This window comes from Neoarius graeffei, chromosome 4 (genome assembly GCF_027579695.1).
Source record: "Neoarius graeffei isolate fNeoGra1 chromosome 4, fNeoGra1.pri, whole genome shotgun sequence".
NCBI lineage: Eukaryota > Metazoa > Chordata > Actinopteri > Siluriformes > Ariidae > Neoarius > Neoarius graeffei.
Window position 1 is genome coordinate 75,933,774 of NC_083572.1, and position 18,398 is coordinate 75,952,171.

An 18,398-nucleotide genomic window follows, 5' to 3' on the forward strand; every position below is an offset into this window, starting at 1 on the left:
GGCATTATCCCTGTCATCCAGGTATTCTTTCACTGTCGCACATACCAATTGATGCATACAGTGTCTTGCAAAAGTATTCATCCCCCTTGGTGTTTGTCCTGTTTTGCGGCATTACAAGCTGGAATTAAAATGGAGTTTTGAGGGTTAGCACCATTTGATTTACACACCATGCCTAACACTTTAAAGGTTCAAATTGTTGTTTTATTGTGACACAAAGAATAATTAAGATGAAAGAACAGAAATCTGGAGTGTGCATAGGTATTCACCCCCAAAGTCAATACTTTGTATAGCCACCTTGGGGTATGGCTCTATTAGCTTAATACATCTAGACACTGGGATTTTTGCCCATTCCTCAAGGCAAAACTGCTCCAGCTCCTTCAAGTGAGATGGGTTGTGTTGGTGTACAGCAATCTTCAAGTTATGCCACAGATTCTCAATTGGATTGAGGTCTGGGTTTTGACTAGGCCGTTCCAAGACATTTAAATGTTTCCCTTTAAACCACTCCAGTATAGCTTTGGCAGTATGTTTAGGGTCATTGTCCTGCTGGAACGTGAACCTTCATCCCAGTCTCAAACCTCTGGCTGACTCAAACAGGTTTTCCTCCAGAATTGCCCTGTATTTAGTACCATCCATCTTTCCTTCAGTCCTGACCAGCTTTCCTGTCCCTGCAGATGAAAAATATCCCCACAGCATGATGCTGCCACCACCATGCTTCACTGTAGGAATGGTGTTCTGAGGATGTTGTGTTTGCGCCACACGTGGCATTTCCCATGATGGCCAAAAAGTTCAATTTTAGTCTCATTTGACCAGAGAATCTTCTTCCATGTGTTTGTGGAGTCTGCCACATGCTGTTGAGCAAACTCCAGATGTGTTTTCTTAAGCAATGACTTTTTTTTTCTGGCCACTCTTCCATAAAGCCCCACTCTGTGGAGTGTACGGCTTAAAGTGGTCCTATAGACAGATACTCCCATCTCCACTGTGGATCTTTGCAGCTCCTTCAGTGTTATCTTTGGTATCTTTGTTGCATCTCTGATTAATGCCCTCCTTGCCTGGTCTGTGAGTTTTGGTGGGTGGCCTTCTCGTCAGGTTTGTAGTGGTGACATATTCTTTCCATTTTGCTATAATGGATTTAATGTTGCTCCCTGGGATATTCAAAGTTTGGGATATTTTTTATAACCCAACCCTGATCCATACTTCTCCACAACTTTGTCTCTGACCTGTTTGGAGGCTCCTTGGTTTTCATGTTGTTTGCTTAGTAGTGTTGCAGAGTCAGGGTCCTTCCAGAACAGGTTGATTTATACAGACATCATGTGACAGATCATGTGACACTTTGATTGCACACAGTTGGATCTTAATCAACTAATTATGTGACTTATGAAGTGAATTGGTTGGACCAGCTCTTATTTAGGGGTTTCATACGAAAGGGGGTGAATACTTATGCACACTCCAGATTTCTGTTTTTTCATCTTAATTATTGTTTGTGTCACAATAAAACAACAATTTTCACCTTTAAAGTGGTAGGCATGTTGTGTAAATCAAATGGTGCTAACCCTCAAAAATCCATTTTAATTCCAGCTTGTAATGCAACAAAACAGGACAAACACCAAGGGGGATGAATACTTTTGCAAGACACTGTGCATGGCTTAGGAGGACCTGCAGAGCTCCAGCTTTGACACTACATTTCCCAGACTCCCCTAGTGCTAGTAAAGACAGATCAAGGGCTCAGAAGGACTTTCATGTCTTTTCAGCGTGTCAGTGCCTGAATTCCTCTCGACCTACTGATCTGGGCCACTGCCATACTCCACTTCAGTCTCTCTCTCTCTCTCTCTCTCCACTCTCTCTCTCTTACACACACACACACACACACACACACACACACACACACACACACTGTCCCTGTTATTTATTCCTCTATCTTTTGCAATCCAACCAAATGTAATTGTTAGTACTGGAAACATAGCTTGTGGCAGACCTTTTGCTTTTTATCTCTCAATTCAGTTCGATGCGATTTGATTCAGTTTAATTTAATTCAGTTCAGTTCAATGAGCCTTAAGATGACCAAGAAATTTTATCCATTTCCTCTCTCTCTCTCTCAACATAGCATCGCCTGTTTTATAGATAACTGATGTTGATGTTTTTACAGTACAGTATCTCTCTCTGTCTCCATCTCCAGTTTAACTGCACATACCGTAAGGCTGAAGATGCTTTTCCTCACTTTACTCAACTCGATGTTCAAGAAAACGTGACATTCAGCATGGAGCTGTACAACACCAGCCTGTTTCGCCACCCACAACCTCCCTCCTTCATCCAGGTCATGGAGAACAAGCCCATTTTTGTGGAGGTAAAATAAAGAGAACAGTAACAACATACCTTATGCATACTAAATCTTTAAATAAGTACAGTTTACAGATGCTATATTTATAACTGTATTGCATAGACTCTTCATAGTAATAGTAGAATGAGTAATACATTCATTTTCAAAACTTACCATTTTTAAGGCATCATTATCTGGTTGGCAAACTGGAAGAATATCTTGTAGCAGATTTTGAATGATGTATTGCTTCTAAAAGTAATTATTTTCGTATCGGTATGTTTTAAACTGGGACAGTTGTACTGTGTCTCTTCTTTATGTGTTTATATGATGGGGAAAACATGATCAGGCAGAAAAATTAAAAATGCATTTTAAAAAATGGTTTAATTAGATACAACCTAGGTTTAATATCTAACCATGCAATCACTCAGTTTATTAGAGAGCTGACAATTGACAGTGGCACGAGTACTGGAGAAGGGCGTGAGGAAATGATCGCTAAATGGCTGAGCCCCTAAACCAAACACTGATACTCACTGTGCAGTAAAGTGCTTAATGTACTTACACAGAATAGTGTTGTTGGTGGTGTTTTTTGTTTTTGGATCATGAAGAGGAAAGGGTTTAGGTATTTAATTTCAGTGAAAAGGCATCTGTGGTCACAAAGGGCTCAGGACGACATATTTTCTAGTCTAAACTTTACATCTAAATTGTCATAATATTGGTTTGGCCTTTATTTTTTCCATCCATCCATCCATCCATTATCCGTAGCCGCTTATCTTATACAGGGTTGCAGGCAAGCTGGAGCCTATCCCAGCTGACTACGGGCGAAAGGCGGGGTACACCCTGGACAAGTCACCAGGTCATTGCAGGGCTGACACATAGAGACACATAACCATTCACATTCACACCTACAATCAATTTAGAGCCACCAAGTAGCCTAACCTGCATGTTTTTGGACTGTGGGGGAAACCGGAGCACCCAGAGGAAATCCATGCAGACAGCATGCAAACTCTATACAGAAAGACCCCCGTCAGCTGCCGGGCTCGAACCTAGAACCTTCTTGCTGTGAAGCGGCAGTGCTAACCACTACACTACTGTGCCACCCCTTTATATATATATATATATATATTTTTTTTTTTTTAATACATTGAATTTATAGAATAATGTAATGAATAATAATAATTAGAGCTGTCAATCGATTAAAACATTTAATCACGATTAATCGCATTATTGTCCATAGTTAACTCATGATTAATCGCACATTTTCTATCTGTTATGAATGTACCTTAAAGGGATTTTTTTTAAAAAAGTGTTTTAGGAGCGGGAGTGGATAAATAGGCTTGCTTTATGCAAGTGTATGTGGTCAGGTCAGGAAGGATAAGGACACAGCAACAATTATTTTTATGGGTATTTTATTCCCCCACTGCATTTAAAAAATAAAGCAGCATTAACTTCATAATTTTGAGGGTTGAGCACAAATCAGTGTGAACAAAACAATATAATTTCCCCTAGTTCTGTACTGAGCTTCCAGCCTCAAACTATGCAATAAACTAAACTAAACAAACTCGGTGATGTGGACTCTGGACAACAGTAGTGGCTATCTTTAAATAAAGAAAATAAAAATACAAAACCCAAATAAATACATTTGTGAAGGCACACAGCTCATAAAGATGTTTTGCAGTAAGATGCAGTAACTCACTAGTAAATATACAGGACACTCTTGAGCAAAAACTGCATTTATAAAAATTTTTACATAACTCACACATTTCTCAGAATAAAACAAACTCTCTCACTCCAGTATGCAGCCTGCGTGCTTAGATACACACACACACACACACACACACACACCTGGATCTTAACACGTCATTTTTTCTCCCCTCTGGACCATCAAAAGCATATAAAAATACAGTGGTCCTTGAAAGTTTGTGAACCCTTTAAAATTTTCTATATTTCTGCATAAATATGACCTAAAACATCCTAAAAGTCCTAAAAGTAGATAAAGAGACAAAAATATTATACTTGGTCATTTATTTATTGAGGAAAACGATCCAATATTACATATCTGTGAGTGGCAAAAGTATGTGAACCTTTGCTTTCAGTATCTGGTGTGACCCCCTTGTGCAGCAATAACTGCAGCTAAACGTTTCCAGTAACTGTTGATCAGTCCTGCACACCGGCTTGGAGGAATTTTAGCCCATTCCTCTGTACAGAACAGCTTCAACTCTGGGATGTTGGTGGGTTTCCTCACATGAACTGCTCGCTTCAGGTCCTTCCACAACATTTCGCTTGGATTAAGGTCAGGACTTGGACTTGGCCATTCCAAAACATTAACTTTATTCTTCTTTAACCGCAATTTGGTAGAACAACTTGTGTGCTTAGGGTTGTTGTCTTGCTGCATGACCCACCTTCTCTTGAGATTCAGTTCATGGACAGATGTCCTGACATTTTCCTTTAGAATTCGCTGGTATAATTCAGAATTCATTGTTCCATCAATGATGGCAAGCCGTCCTGGCCCAGATGCAGCAAAATGGGCCCAAACCATGATACTACCACCACCATGTTTCACAGATGAGATAAGGTTCTTATGCTGGAATGCAGTGTTTTCCTTTCTCCAAACATAACGCTTCTCATTTAAACCAAAAAGTTCTATTTTGGTCTCATCCGTCCACAAAACATTTTTCCAATAGCCTTCTGGCTTGTCCACGTGATCTTTAGCAAACTGCAGATGAGCAGCAATGTTCTTTTTGGAGAGCAGTGGCTTTCTCCTTGCAACCCTACCATGCACACCATTTGTTGTTCAGTGTTCTCCTGATGATGGACTCATGAACATTAACATTAGCCATATGTAGAGAGGCCTTCAGTTGCTTAGAAGTTACCTTGGGGTCCTTTGTGACCTTGCCAACTATTACACGCCTTGCTCTTGGAGTGATCTTTGTTGGTCGACCACTCCTGGGGAGGGTAACAACTGTCTTGGATTTCCTCCATTTGTACACAATTTGTCTGACTGTGGATTGGTGGAGTCCAAACTCTTTAGAGAAGGTTTTGTAACCTTTTCCAGCCTGATGAGCATCAACAACGCTTTTTCTGAGGTCCTCAGAAATCTCTTTTGTTCGTGTCATGATACACTTCCACAAACATGTGTTGTGAAGATCAGACTTTGATAGATCCCTGTTCTTTAAATAAAACAGGGTGCCCACTCACACCTGATTGTCATCCCATTGATTGAAAACACCTGACTCTAATTTCATCTTCAAATTAACTGCTAATCCTAGAGGTTCACATACTTTTGCCACTCACAAGTATGTAATATTGGATCATTTTCCTCAATAAATAAATGACCAAGTATAATATTTTTGTCTCATTTGTTTAACTGGGTTCTCTTTATCTGCTTTTAGGACTTGTGTGAAAATCTGATGATGTTTTAGGTCATATTTATGCAGAAATATAGAAAATTCTAAAGGGTTCACAAACTTTCAAGCACCACTGTACACACATTTTATGTAAACAGTCAGAACGCAACAATATAAGTTGATTCTGTGCATAAGTGCACTTTATCACAGTTTACGCCGACCAGTTACTCACTACGTCACTCGCTCGTACTACATCACTTCCTGATTTCCCCAAAATTAGTGGCATTAAAAGGAATTTGCGTTAATATGTTATCGCATTAACTTTGACAGCCATAATAATAAAATATAATAAATAGAAGCAAACGTATCTTACATTAAGGGAACATGATAATTAGTTCGAGTCTAGAATTGTATATTCATTATGGACTTATTTTCTATATGATTATTTAAGTACACGTCTTTTGAGAGGAGTGTGTGATGCATTAGGTATTCAGTTTGCAGGATGTTAATCTGGTAAATATAACTGTACTTGTTAGCAACGTTAGCCAGGTAGATACTTTGCGAACCTAAAGAAGCAAACATCAAATCATTAGCATATGTACTACATTTGTGGGACAAGGACAATTGTATAAATATCGTATTTAGCTGAACTTTTTGGATGAGCTCAGGCTTATGATCACAGTAACACTCGTCTCATATTTCAAAGCTGTTAACGCTTTGGGGTCTGAGGGCATTTTCTGGCACTAATGATTTGGGCACATTAAACACAGTCACATTCAGGTGACGTGTGTTTCTGAGCATTTAGGTGTGTGTGTGTGTGTGTGTGTGTGTGTGTGTAAACATGCCTTTCTGCCTGTCGCTCACTGTCACTCTTGTCAAATAAGAGCAGTCTCTGCTGTGTGAACATTTAATCTAGTCAGGACCGCGCTTTTATTCTTACATGCATGAGGGCCTGTAATTGTTCAGTCTCGGTCAGAATGAGAAGCGAACACACTCAGATTTCTGACTTTAATCCTTTGTTTTTCTTAATATTTAGTTATATTACACACTCCTGTGTCCGTTGTGATGCTTATCCTTTCAAGTTTGATGCTTTTTTTCTCAGTCTGACTCTAAGACATGAATCATGGCTTTGAAACTTTGTTCTCTATCTGAAGTGAATAAACATGTCAAAAAGTGCTTTTCATGTGTCTTAAAGTTCCCATGGGCCTATATAGCTGAAGTTACAGTTCAGCCACCAGAATGCCAATCAGCCATAACGTTGAAATATTAGGCAGCAAGTGAAAAGTCAGTTATCGAAGTTGAGGTGTTGGAAGCAGGAAAAATGGGCAAGCGTACGGACCTGAACTACTTTAACGAGAGCCAAATTGTGATGGCTGATTGACTGGGTCAGCACATCTCCAAAACAGCAGGTCTTGTGGGGTGTTCCCGGTATACAGTGGTTAGTACCTACCAAAAGTTGTCCAAGGAAGGACAACCAGTGAACCAGCGACATGGGCGCCCAAGTGTGTGAGGAGCGAAGGCTAGCCCATCTGGGCTGATCCCATGGAAGAGCTACTGTAGCACAACTTGCTGAAAAAATCAATGCTGGCTATGATAGAAAGACAACAAAAAACACAGTGCATCTCTAATTACTGCTTATGGGGCTGCCAAAGACCTGTCAGAGTGCCCATGCTGACCCCTGTCACCTACAATGGGCACATGAGCATCAGAACTGGACCGTGGAGCAATGGAAAAAATTGGCCTGGTCTGATGAATCACATTTTCTTTTATATAATATGGATGGTCGGGTGCACGTGAGTTGCTTACCTGGGGAAGAGTTGGCACCAGGATGCGCCATGGCATTCATGTGAAGGCAAGCTGGTGGATGCTCTGGGCAAAGTTCTGCTGGGAAACCTTGGGTCCTGGCATTCATGTGAATGTTACTTTGACACATCCTGCCTACCTAAACATTGTTCCAGACCGTGTACACTCCTTCATGGCAATGACATTCCCTAACGGTGGTGGGATCTTTCAGCAGGATAACGCAACCTGCTACACTGCAAATATTGTGGTTTTAATGTTATGGCTGATTGGTGTACATGTAGAACTGTTGGGTTAGGAAGCTGCCCACTGACCCCTATGACTTTAATGTAGATTTACCAAGTGTCAAAAACAGATAATTTAACCACTGCACTGAGTTTAATGACCACAGGCAGTGAATGGCTGGCGTACTGGTGCTGAAAAGAACATATTCCTTAAGAGCACAGATGATTTCTCTTGTTTGTCTCTCATTTATTTTTGTGTAAGACTCTTTACAGTTTTCAGGCAGTTAGAGCAGCAGGGTAGAGTGCGAAAAGGTGATAAGTTTGGGTTTAGAAAAGAAGAGCTCCATGGTTTGAAAGTGAAAAAGTGCTAATGGGGAAGGCATGGCTTAATGGTTAGGGAAGCAGCTTTGGGACCAAAAGGTCACTGGTTTGATTCCCTGGACCAGCAGGAATAGCTGAAGCAGGGGCTCAGATCGGATTTTTGAACTGGGGGGGGACTGAGCTGTCAGCAAATGATTCCATTTTGTGTAAATGCATAACTGAAGCTTCAATATACATTAGAATTAGGGCCGTAACTACCATTGAGGACACCGAGGTCATGTCCTCTGCATTTTTTTCCCACGGTATTTTTTTTTTCACTCAGAAATGTGAAATTAATATATGATGAAAATCGTTCTGACTTTGATCGGTGGAAAATTCTAAATTCAGCTTGCATCCCCCTGTTCTCATTTGTTTGTCTAAAAATAAAGTCCACATAATCATTCTTAAACGAAGCTGAAATATCCGACATTGGAAACATTTCATATTCGGCAGCCTCGCGATAGTCAGCTCAGCACCGCGGGATATACAAGAGCTGAGAAGTGTTCTCATCAAGGTCCGACTCCGCAGCCAGTCAGTTTGTCAATTAGTCGTGGAATCTGAAAATTGACATAAGATGAAGTCTACTACACTAAAACAAACCAAACTCAGCTTTGGAAAGTCAGCAAGTGAGAGAAAAAGAAAGAGGGAAGAAGGTGAGTTAATTTTGCCAGTCACTGACAGTTATGTGCCGGAATGCATTAACAGTGATCATTAACAGTGCAATTTTAATTAGCATTTCAAGCAACAACAGTGGAAGCCACTTAGCTAGATAGGATTTTCATTTTCCAGGCATCACAAACTCTTTTATTCTCTCTCTCGATTTGATTTGGTGCGTTTCAGATCAGAAAAGGCTGGACAGTCGTGACCTGTTGTTTATGAAGTTATTGGGTACTGACGAGACTTGAGCTATTTTGCTAACTTACCAGACTATAGGCTAACGTGAACACAAGACACTATTGTTTTGATCATTGGTTGTATTTTCGAACGGAAATGAAAACGGGTAGCAAACTTATTATGTTCACATTTTATTTACAACATGATGTACCACCTCTGACTGCTTTCTGTCAATCATGAGCAGCGCAGCCGCGTTCACAGCTCCTCCTCCGATCAGCAGCTGGAGATGAGCCTCCTCTCGGGAAGTCTTGTCCCGCCCCTCTTATTGACTCCCATCTCCAGTGAGGCTCAGTCTCCGAATGTGGCGTTTTAGTCAGTTTTGTCCAATAACCGTCTAGTATTTTGCTATTGAAAAGGGCAGATATTTTTTAAAAAGCAATTGAAGTCCATTCAGGCTCGGCTAGATTGCGTTGTCACTCTCACTCACTCACTCACTCACTCACTCACTCACTCATTCTCACTCACTCACTCACTCACTCATTCTCCATCACTCACTCAAACTCTCACTCACTCACTCACCCACACTCACTCACTCACGCACACACACACACAAAATACTTTTGTGATCGTGCAGTTTTGAAATTGTTAAAATAAACATGTTCACCTACATGTTCATCTTGTTAGGCTTGTGATTTTGACTCGTTTCCAGAATGTATGAAAAGTCACCATATTAGGACATTTTTTTTTTTGGCAAATAAGATGTATCGCAATGTTTGACCTCGGTATTTGAAAAATCCTGGTTACGGCCCTGATTAGAATTGTGAGTTTTCTAACTGAATGAACATGGGTAGACAAAGGCCAACCTGGTCAACACTAGCCATACATGATCAAATTGTTATTTGTCTGGTATGTTAATCACGCTCCAAAACTTCATGTCTTCTGCATGTTTTATTTAAACATTTGCTGATCTCAGCAGGATGAAGAATCTCATCACAGAAACTTTAACTGTAACTTCTAACAAAAAGGGAAATGTCCAAAAATTAATAACAAAATAAAATTGAAATGATTCACACTCGTGCCTTCATGTAAATGATTAGAAACATAAAATGTGTATGAAAACAGAAGTATAAACACTTGAACAACAGATTCACACAAATAAAAATAAAAAGTATTTTTCCAATAAACAAAATTGATCGGAAAAAAAATTTCCCTCTGCAGCTAAACAAATTTACCGTCTCGAAGCAGACTCAATAGGTCCCAAAAGCATCTCTCCGCCGCTTCCCAGTTTAAAACTGGGACATCATGGAACATGGAATTCGAAAAAAATGGACAGTTAATGAAATGAAACGAAACCCCCAACGTTTATGCTGGTAGATGCTAGATTTCAATGCTTTTCCGACTTCAAACTTCCAACTTACGAGTACAACTGAACGCACCATTAGTTGTAGCAGAAACACCGTTGCTATCAAATGGATCAGCTGTGCAGTGCTATTAACCGAGAATTATGTGGAAAATTGAACACCTTGCTTTCCCAACTCTGTAAGGCTCTGCTCCAGCCTTTCCCCTTCTTGAATTGGTGTAATGTGGATTGATCACAGACAAGGCTACTGCTGCTGCCATTTCAACTTTGTGCTGCAATGTAAGTTAGCCTAACTAACGGAACATTAATCCTCACTTTTGCTACCTATGTTTGGTGCCTTACGTAGGGACGGTGGGTGGGGGGGGCAGATAGGGGTCACTATAAATCTGGGTGGGACATGTCCCCCCCGTCCCCAGTGCCATCTGCACCCTTGGGCTGAAGTGCCTTTGAGTAAGCTCCCCAAGCTCTGGATAAGAGTGTCTGCTAAATGCCATTAATGTAATGTGCTTTTGAATCATATGATAAATTGTGATTCTTGGAAGTCAGGAGTCTTGAACATGTTCCTTCAGAGTGTTTGCATCTGTAAAACTAATGGACATCTGTGTGTGTGTGTTACAACATTGTCAGCTGTAGGACTAACACAGCAGTATGACTCAGTGAGTCAATGAATCGACTGTTTATGTCTCAAAAGTGCAGAGTTTATCAGTCTGTTTTCACTCCATATTGAGAAAGAACATTGTGTCCATCATGTTCACCATCGCTATCTTTCTATCTCACTTTCAGATTTAATTCTGTGTGATTTATTGACCTAACCATATTAGGGTACAGCGCAAAATATCAAAGAACACAAACACCATCCATTTGGAATAGATTTGAAGTGTGTGTGTGTGTCTGCTGACTCACACTCTCATTTTTTATGAGCCTACTTCTAATCTTGCCCACGCTGTGTTGAGAGTGTGTAGTTTGTGCTTGTGTTTGTTAGATAGTGTAGTGTTGTTAGTGAGCTGCTGTATCATATGATCGTTTTCTCTGCACAGTTCTTGGCTTTGATTGGCAGTACACACACTGCTTTTTAGATGTAATCGATGAAAAATTGAATGAATCACTTATCGAAAAATGATCACACTCTCTCTCTCTCTCTCTCTGTGCAGATCTCAGCCACTAAAGCAGATCCTGATCTGAGCTTCATGATTCAGACATGCTTCATCTCTGCAAATTCTAATCATGAGGTACTGTCTGATTACGTCCTCATTGAGAATATTTGTCCCAAGGATGAGTCTGTCCTTTACTACCCTGCGAAAGTGGACAGGAAGCGCTTCAGCTTTAACTTCAGGTCAAAGTTCAAGATACCTTTGCTGTTCCTGCACTGTGAGATGTCCATCTGCTCGAAGAGAGACAACATGAATTCAGGACTGCCACAGGTATGGAACTTTACTTTTCCTCATCATCTCTCCTCTTTTCTGCCCCTCCTCTCCTCTTCACTGTCTTTCTCTTTTTTCCTCCCTTCCCTGTTCTTGTTTTACTCTCATCTTTGTTTTATTTCTCCTCGGACGTTTAATGTTTAAACAAACTAAGTCTTAAAGTCACCCATAATCTTTCTTATTCAGTCAAACTTACATTTGTTTTTGAGTCTGATTTGATTTTTCATCCAGAAAACTCTTGTGGAACCGTAAATCAACATCCAAATGGTGATGAGGCAAAAATATTTTGTTTAGTATACACAACTAAATAGCCGCCTTTCATTAGGGTTCCTAGTGAGAGCGGGAACACTTTGGCTCTGTCACATGCTGCCCTGTTGACTGCCCCATTCATTCTGAACGTTTGCTTTTCACGTCAGTACCTTGGCACTGGTTAATCTGCTCCAGCTGCCAGAGTCAGGCCTCTCTTCACCAGAGCAGGACATGTAAATCTCAGCGCAGATATTTCCTTCTCTTCATTCCATCTCAGTCCTTTATCACTGTGTTAAATGCTGCATATATTCTGCTCTGTCTCTTACCATCGATAATACATGCTCAAACTTGATCGGCGATTAAAGTTTCCTGGATATAGTTAATCCTCTTTGAAATGTGTGGGATTGCAGCAGTTTTCTCCGAATTTTGAAATTCTGCTCCTGAAAAATTTCTCTAATCAAGATATTAGTGGGGCGGCACGGTGGTGTAGTGGTTAGCGCTGTCGCCTCACAGCAAGAAGGTCCGGGTTCGAGCCCCGTGGCTGGCGAGGGCCTTTCTGTGCGGAGTTTGCATGTTCTCCCCGTGTCCGCATGGGTTTCCTCCGGGTGCTCCGGTTTCCCCCACAGTCCAAAGACATGCAGGTTAGGTTAACTGGTGACTCTAAATTGAGCGTAGGTGTGAATGTGAGTGTGAATGGTTGTCTGTGTCTATGTGTCAGCCCTGTGATGACCTGGCGACTTGTCCAGGGTGTACCCCGCCTCTCGCCCGTAGTCAGCTGGGATAGGCTCCAGCTTGCCTGCGACCCTGTAGAACAGGATAAAGCGGCTAGAGATAATGAGATGAGAGATGAGATACAGTGATATCTGATAAACCATGATACTTTTAGACTGTTATTAGTCAACCGGAACACACCTAGGAGCAATAATACAGAAGTGAGTAATCCTTAATGATTAGAACATTGAGATCCTTCAGTTCTCTGGAGTAATTTGTCTTTCAAAGGACTGAGTCCTGTATGAGTTGTGCATGCCACAGTTGACTCGGGTTAACCTTGTTGAGTGAGTACAGTCTGGACCGACATAAGTGCAGTGAAATGTTAAACAGAATCACGTGTATATAAACTCTTCAGATCAAAGCAGCATTTTCACTTTACTCTACAATAGAGAAACTAACAATTCAGATGGTTTTGATTTTTTTGCCCCGTATTTATGCCATACATACCATATGTCCGTTTTTAATCTGACCTCCTGACTAAAATGATCAAACATCAAACAAAATGCTATTTCTGCTCTTTGTTGAGGCATGTGGTATTTTTCATTTCCTGAATATATATGATGGTGCTGTGTTGTATGTTGGGGATTGCACTCAGATTACAGCCATTTGTTTTCTTTCTCTCCATGCAGTGTATGCATCCTAACGAGGCCTGCACATCTGTCAGTGGGGAAACCATTATCAAAATGATGATGAACAGCAAAACCTCCACAAAGCCACTGGTGGTCATCAGTGATGAAGGTGGTGATGATATCAATATTGGGTACACAAACAAAAAAATGCCTGGTAAGACTTAGTTAGATAGAGAAGGCTATCACATGTCACAAGTTAAATAGTGTCTGTTTAACTGAGTGATTTAATTCTAACACATTAGATTTAAAAAAAAATTACAGAACTGGGATTATTAAAAACAACCTCAATTTCCAAGATTAAAGTTGTAAATTTACAAGAAAAGATATGTAGATATTGATGTCAATTAAATATTTAAATAATATTGGCTGGTTTTGAGTGATATATCGAGTCAAAGATGCATTCAGTATCATGTTGGCTGAATGGAATATATCTGATATACCACGTAAAAAGCCAGCCTATATTATTATTATCATACATACACATTCGATGGAACAGTTATAGATTTTACAAAAAGTTAAGAACAGGGGGGTAACTTACCAATATTGAATGCTGATTCTGATCGAATGTAATTCAATGTTCTGTCAATCCAATGTACAATGGTGCTTGAAAGTTTGTGAACCCTTTAGAATTTTCTATATTTCTGCATAAATATGACCTAAAACATCATCAGATTTTCACACAAGTCCTAAAAGTAGATAAAGAGAACCAAGTTAAACAAATGAGACAAAATTATTATACTTGGTCATTTACTTATTGAGGAAAATGATCTAATATTACATATCTGTGAGTGGCAAAAGTATGTGAACCTTTGCTTTCAGTATCTGGTGTGACCCCCTTGTGCAGCAATAACTGCAACTAAATGTTTCCGGTAACTGTTGATCAGTCCTGCACACCGGCTTGGAGGAATTTTAGCCCATTCCTCCATACAGAACAGCTTCAACTCTGGGATGTTGGTGGGTTTCCTCATGTGAACTGCTCGCTTCAGGTCCTTCCACAACATTTTGATTGGATTAAGGTCAGGACTTTGACTTGGCCATTCCCAAACATTAACTTTATTCTTCTTTAACCATTCTTTGGTAGAATGACTTGCGTGCTTAGGGTCGTTGTCTTGCTGCATGGCCCACCTTCTCTTGAGATTCAGTTTATGGACAGATGTCCTGACATTTTCCTTTAGAATTCGCTGGTATAATTCAGAATTCATTGTTCCATCAATGATGGCAAGCCGTCCTGGGCCAGATGCAGCAAAACGGGCCCAAACCATTATACTACCACCACCATGTTTCACAAATGGGATAAGGTTCTTGTGCTGGAATGCAGTGTTTTCCTTTCTCCAAACATAACGGTTCTCACTTGAACCAAAAAGTTCTATTTTAGTCTCATCCGTCCACAAAACATTTTTCCAATAGTCTTCTGGCTTGACCACATGATCTTTAGCAAACTGCAGACGAGCAACAATGTTCTTTTTGGAGAGCAGTGGCTTTCTTCTTGCAACCCTGCCATGCACACCATTTGTTGTTCAGTGTTCTCCTGATGGTGGACTCATGAACATTAACATTAGCCAATGTGAGAGAGGCCTTCAGTTGCTTAGAAGTTACCCTGGGGTCCTTTGTGACCTCGCGAACTATTACACGCCTTGCTCTTGGAGTGATCTTTGTTGGTCGACCACTCCTGGAGAGGGTAACAACGGTCTTGAATTTCCTCCATTTGTACACAATCTGTCTGACTGTGGATCGGTGGAGTCCAAACTCTTTAGAGATGGTTTTGTAACCTTTTCCAGTCTGATGAGCATCAACAACGCTTTTTCTAAGGTCCTCAGAAATTTCCCTTGTTCATGCCATGATACACTTCCACAAACATGTGTTGTGAAGATCAGACTTTGATAGATCCCCGTTCTTTAAATAAAACAGGGTGCCCACTCACACCTGATTGTCATCCCATTGATTGAAAACACCTGACTCTAATTTCACCTTCAAATTAACTGCTAATCCTAGAGGTTCACATACTTTTGCCACTCACAGATATGTAATATTAGATCATTTTCCTCAATAAGTAAATGACCAAGTATAATAATTTTGTCTCATTTGTTTAACTGGGTTCTCTTTATCTACTTTTAGGACTTGTGTGAATATCTGATGATGTTTTAGGTCCTATTTATGCAGAAATATAGAAAATTCTAAAGGGTTCACAAACTTTCAAGCACCACTGTACATGTACAAAGTCAAAGTTCTAACAATAAAAATGGTAGGAGTCCAAAAAGCCTGAACAGCAACTCAACTTATATACAAGCTATATACAGGTTGACCGTTCAAGTTCAAAGTTACTTTTGGTAGGAGTTAATTGTTACATTGCAGTTATTCAAAACAAAAGGGCTTTGCTGAGTGAAGTCCACAAGTGAAGTCCTCTTGTAAAAGTCTCCGTCACTCTTCCTCACTTCCACGTAGAACTTTGACAATATTTCCGCTATTGCTGTCTTTTCCAGTTTTTCAATGTCCGTTGGTATGTTTTTCTCTTGTAAATATGCATGAAGAATACATCATGAAGTTTTGGTAGCCTTTCAGGTGCTCAGTGCGTCTTTAGTCTCAGTTTTCAGTTTATTTATTTACTGCTTAAACCTAGCATTGGATCTTCTCTCTTTCCTGGCTGACAAAGAAATTATTGTGTGCATGCGCAGCAGAAAAATTTTGTCACTGGACAAAATTTGTCTTCGCATGAGCTCCGATGTGTGATGTCGTGTTGTCTTGACAACGTGCAATATTATAACAATATGGCACGCTCATTCTGCATTGGGGAGAGTGGCGTAATACATGGAGGATAAACGATATGATAACAATAACGCATGTCATTAATAAACCCGCTAGAAGGGAATAGAATACGTTTTTATTCCATGTAAAAAGTGGCTTGTATGTATAATAATAATTTATATTAATTCTTAAACTCATGTTAAATATTAATGATACCAAAAATCATATTGTCACATTTAGAGCAAAGTACACAAGAAAGGAAAAACACTCCCATGTTACTTGACTATAAGGTGAGTGTGAGCAGCTTCCAGCTGTGAATGGGAGTTGTGACTCATTTAGAGGGAACAAGGAATTTACTGATTATTAGTTATTTAGTTGCACTTTTATAATTACCGCTAGAGGTATCTAAGTTACCTTACCACTAAAATTCAAGCTTAAATTATGTCGCTGTGATTACCACAGGATGAACTTATCTTACCACTAATCATTCACTGTGTTAGTTTAGCTAGCTACAGTACCAGTCAAAAGTTTGGACACACCTTCTAATTCATTTTTTTCTTTATTTTTATTCATTAAAAGTGATGTCATGTCTTCAAGTAATGATGGATGTTGTTTCTCTTTACTTATTCGAGCAGTTATTGACATAATATGGATTACTACAGTTGTGGAATAGGGCTATTTACTGTATGTTTATTATTTACTATTTACTTTTTGATCTCAAATGCATTAAGAAAGCAAGAAGTTCCACTAATTAACTTTTGACGTGGCACGCGTGTTAATTGAAAAGCATTCCAGGTGACTACCTCATGAAGCTGGTTAAGATAATGACAATAGTGTACAAAGCGTCATCAAGGTAAACGCTGGCTACTTTGAAGAATCTAAAATATAAAACATGTTTTATTTTTTTAACACTTTTTTTGTTTACCATAAAATATTTACAACAAAATACCACAAAAAAGAACCACGAGTTGGCCTAGTGGTTAGCGTGTCCGCCTCTCGATTGGGAGATTGCAAGTTCTACTCATGGTTGGGTCATACCAAAGACCATCGTAAAAATGGTACCTACTGGTGTCTGGCAAGGCACGCTGCAATACAGATGCGAGTGGGGAGTCAAACTCTTGTGAACCCCCCACCCACCCACCCACCCACTGTAACTCTAGCTATGTAATAGGCGAGAGGCTGAGGGCTATGGAGATCGGTGGCGCCCTATGCACCACATGGCATGGGAAGGACTTTGATTTGATTTGAATAGTGTGTAAAGCGTCATCAAGGTAAACGGTGGCACGAGAGGCAAATGGTAAACTTAGCTTTGAAGTTTACCGTTTGGTGCAAGATGTAAACCAGTGGCGCGAAAGGTAAACGGTAAACTTAGCTTTGAAGAATCTCATCTCATCTCATTATCTCTAGCCGCTTTATCCTTCTACAGGGTCGCAGGCAAGCTGGAGCCTATCCCAGCTGAACCCGGACCTTCTTGCTGTGAGGCGAAAGCGCTAACCACTACACCACCGTGCCGCCCCTTTGAAGAATCTAAAATATGAAAAATATTTTGTTCTGTTTTTTTAGCACTCAATTTTTGTTTACTACATAATTCCATATATGTTCCATATGTTATTTCATAGTTTTGATGTCTTCAGTATTGTTCTACAATGTAGAAAAGAGTCAAAATAGAGAAAAACCTATGAATGAGTAGGGGTGTCCAAACTTTTGGTATTGTATATTTATCACAGGATTAAGCCAAGTTTCCTGAAACCTAAACTTTCATTCTGGTAGTTTAGCTAGCTGTATTTACTACAGGAGGTTGCGAGTTATCTTATCACTCATTCACCTTGTTAACTTAGCTGGTTACTGAGCTAACTATAATTACCACGGTTGTTAAGTTGCCTTCGCAGAAACAATTCCCCCTGAAGTTACATTCACTTGACTTCACTACCTGGGTGTTCCTTCTGACAAAAATCAGAACAAACCTCAGTATTAGGCTTTGACAACGGTGTTACTGATTTGTATCATAATTCTTTCCCTTTCATATCAGTCTTTCTTGATTCTTATGTTCTTCTGTAACAAACTTGTCTTGGACAGAGGAAGATGACGTCAAACGAGTACGCAAGAATGCAGGAACAAAATAAAACGCATATTGAGAAACAGCCATTACTCCATCTGGAGTATGTTAGTGTGGGGTAGTGTATTGTGTGTATTTATTGAATGAACTGTCCATGCCATATGTGGTTGATTTAGAAAAACGGAGCAGGGGGCCCAGCGATGCTGATTTGTCCTGGACAGAATGGAAAAAGAGCAGTTGGTTTCATTTAGCCATCCTCAGAGGCAGTCCTCTTCCCGGCACACAGAGAGGGAG

The 18,398-nt window shown here is 40.0% G+C and overlaps 1 protein-coding gene across 3 annotated transcripts in view; it reads left to right on the plus strand.

The window, feature by feature from the left end:
• tgfbr3 (transforming growth factor, beta receptor III) overlaps positions 1-18,398 on the plus strand; it is a 215,115-nt gene that overhangs the window by 174,242 nt on the left and 22,475 nt on the right. For 2 of the 3 annotated variants that reach the window (XM_060919731.1, XM_060919732.1), the window contains exons 12-14: positions 2,174-2,341; positions 11,388-11,657; positions 13,307-13,460. In XM_060919731.1, the coding sequence (XP_060775714.1) occupies positions 2,174-2,341; positions 11,388-11,657; positions 13,307-13,460 (592 nt within the window). The remainder of the gene's footprint in view (positions 1-2,173; positions 2,342-11,387; positions 11,658-13,306; positions 13,461-18,398) is intronic. The other variant, XM_060919733.1, reaches the window with a different exon arrangement.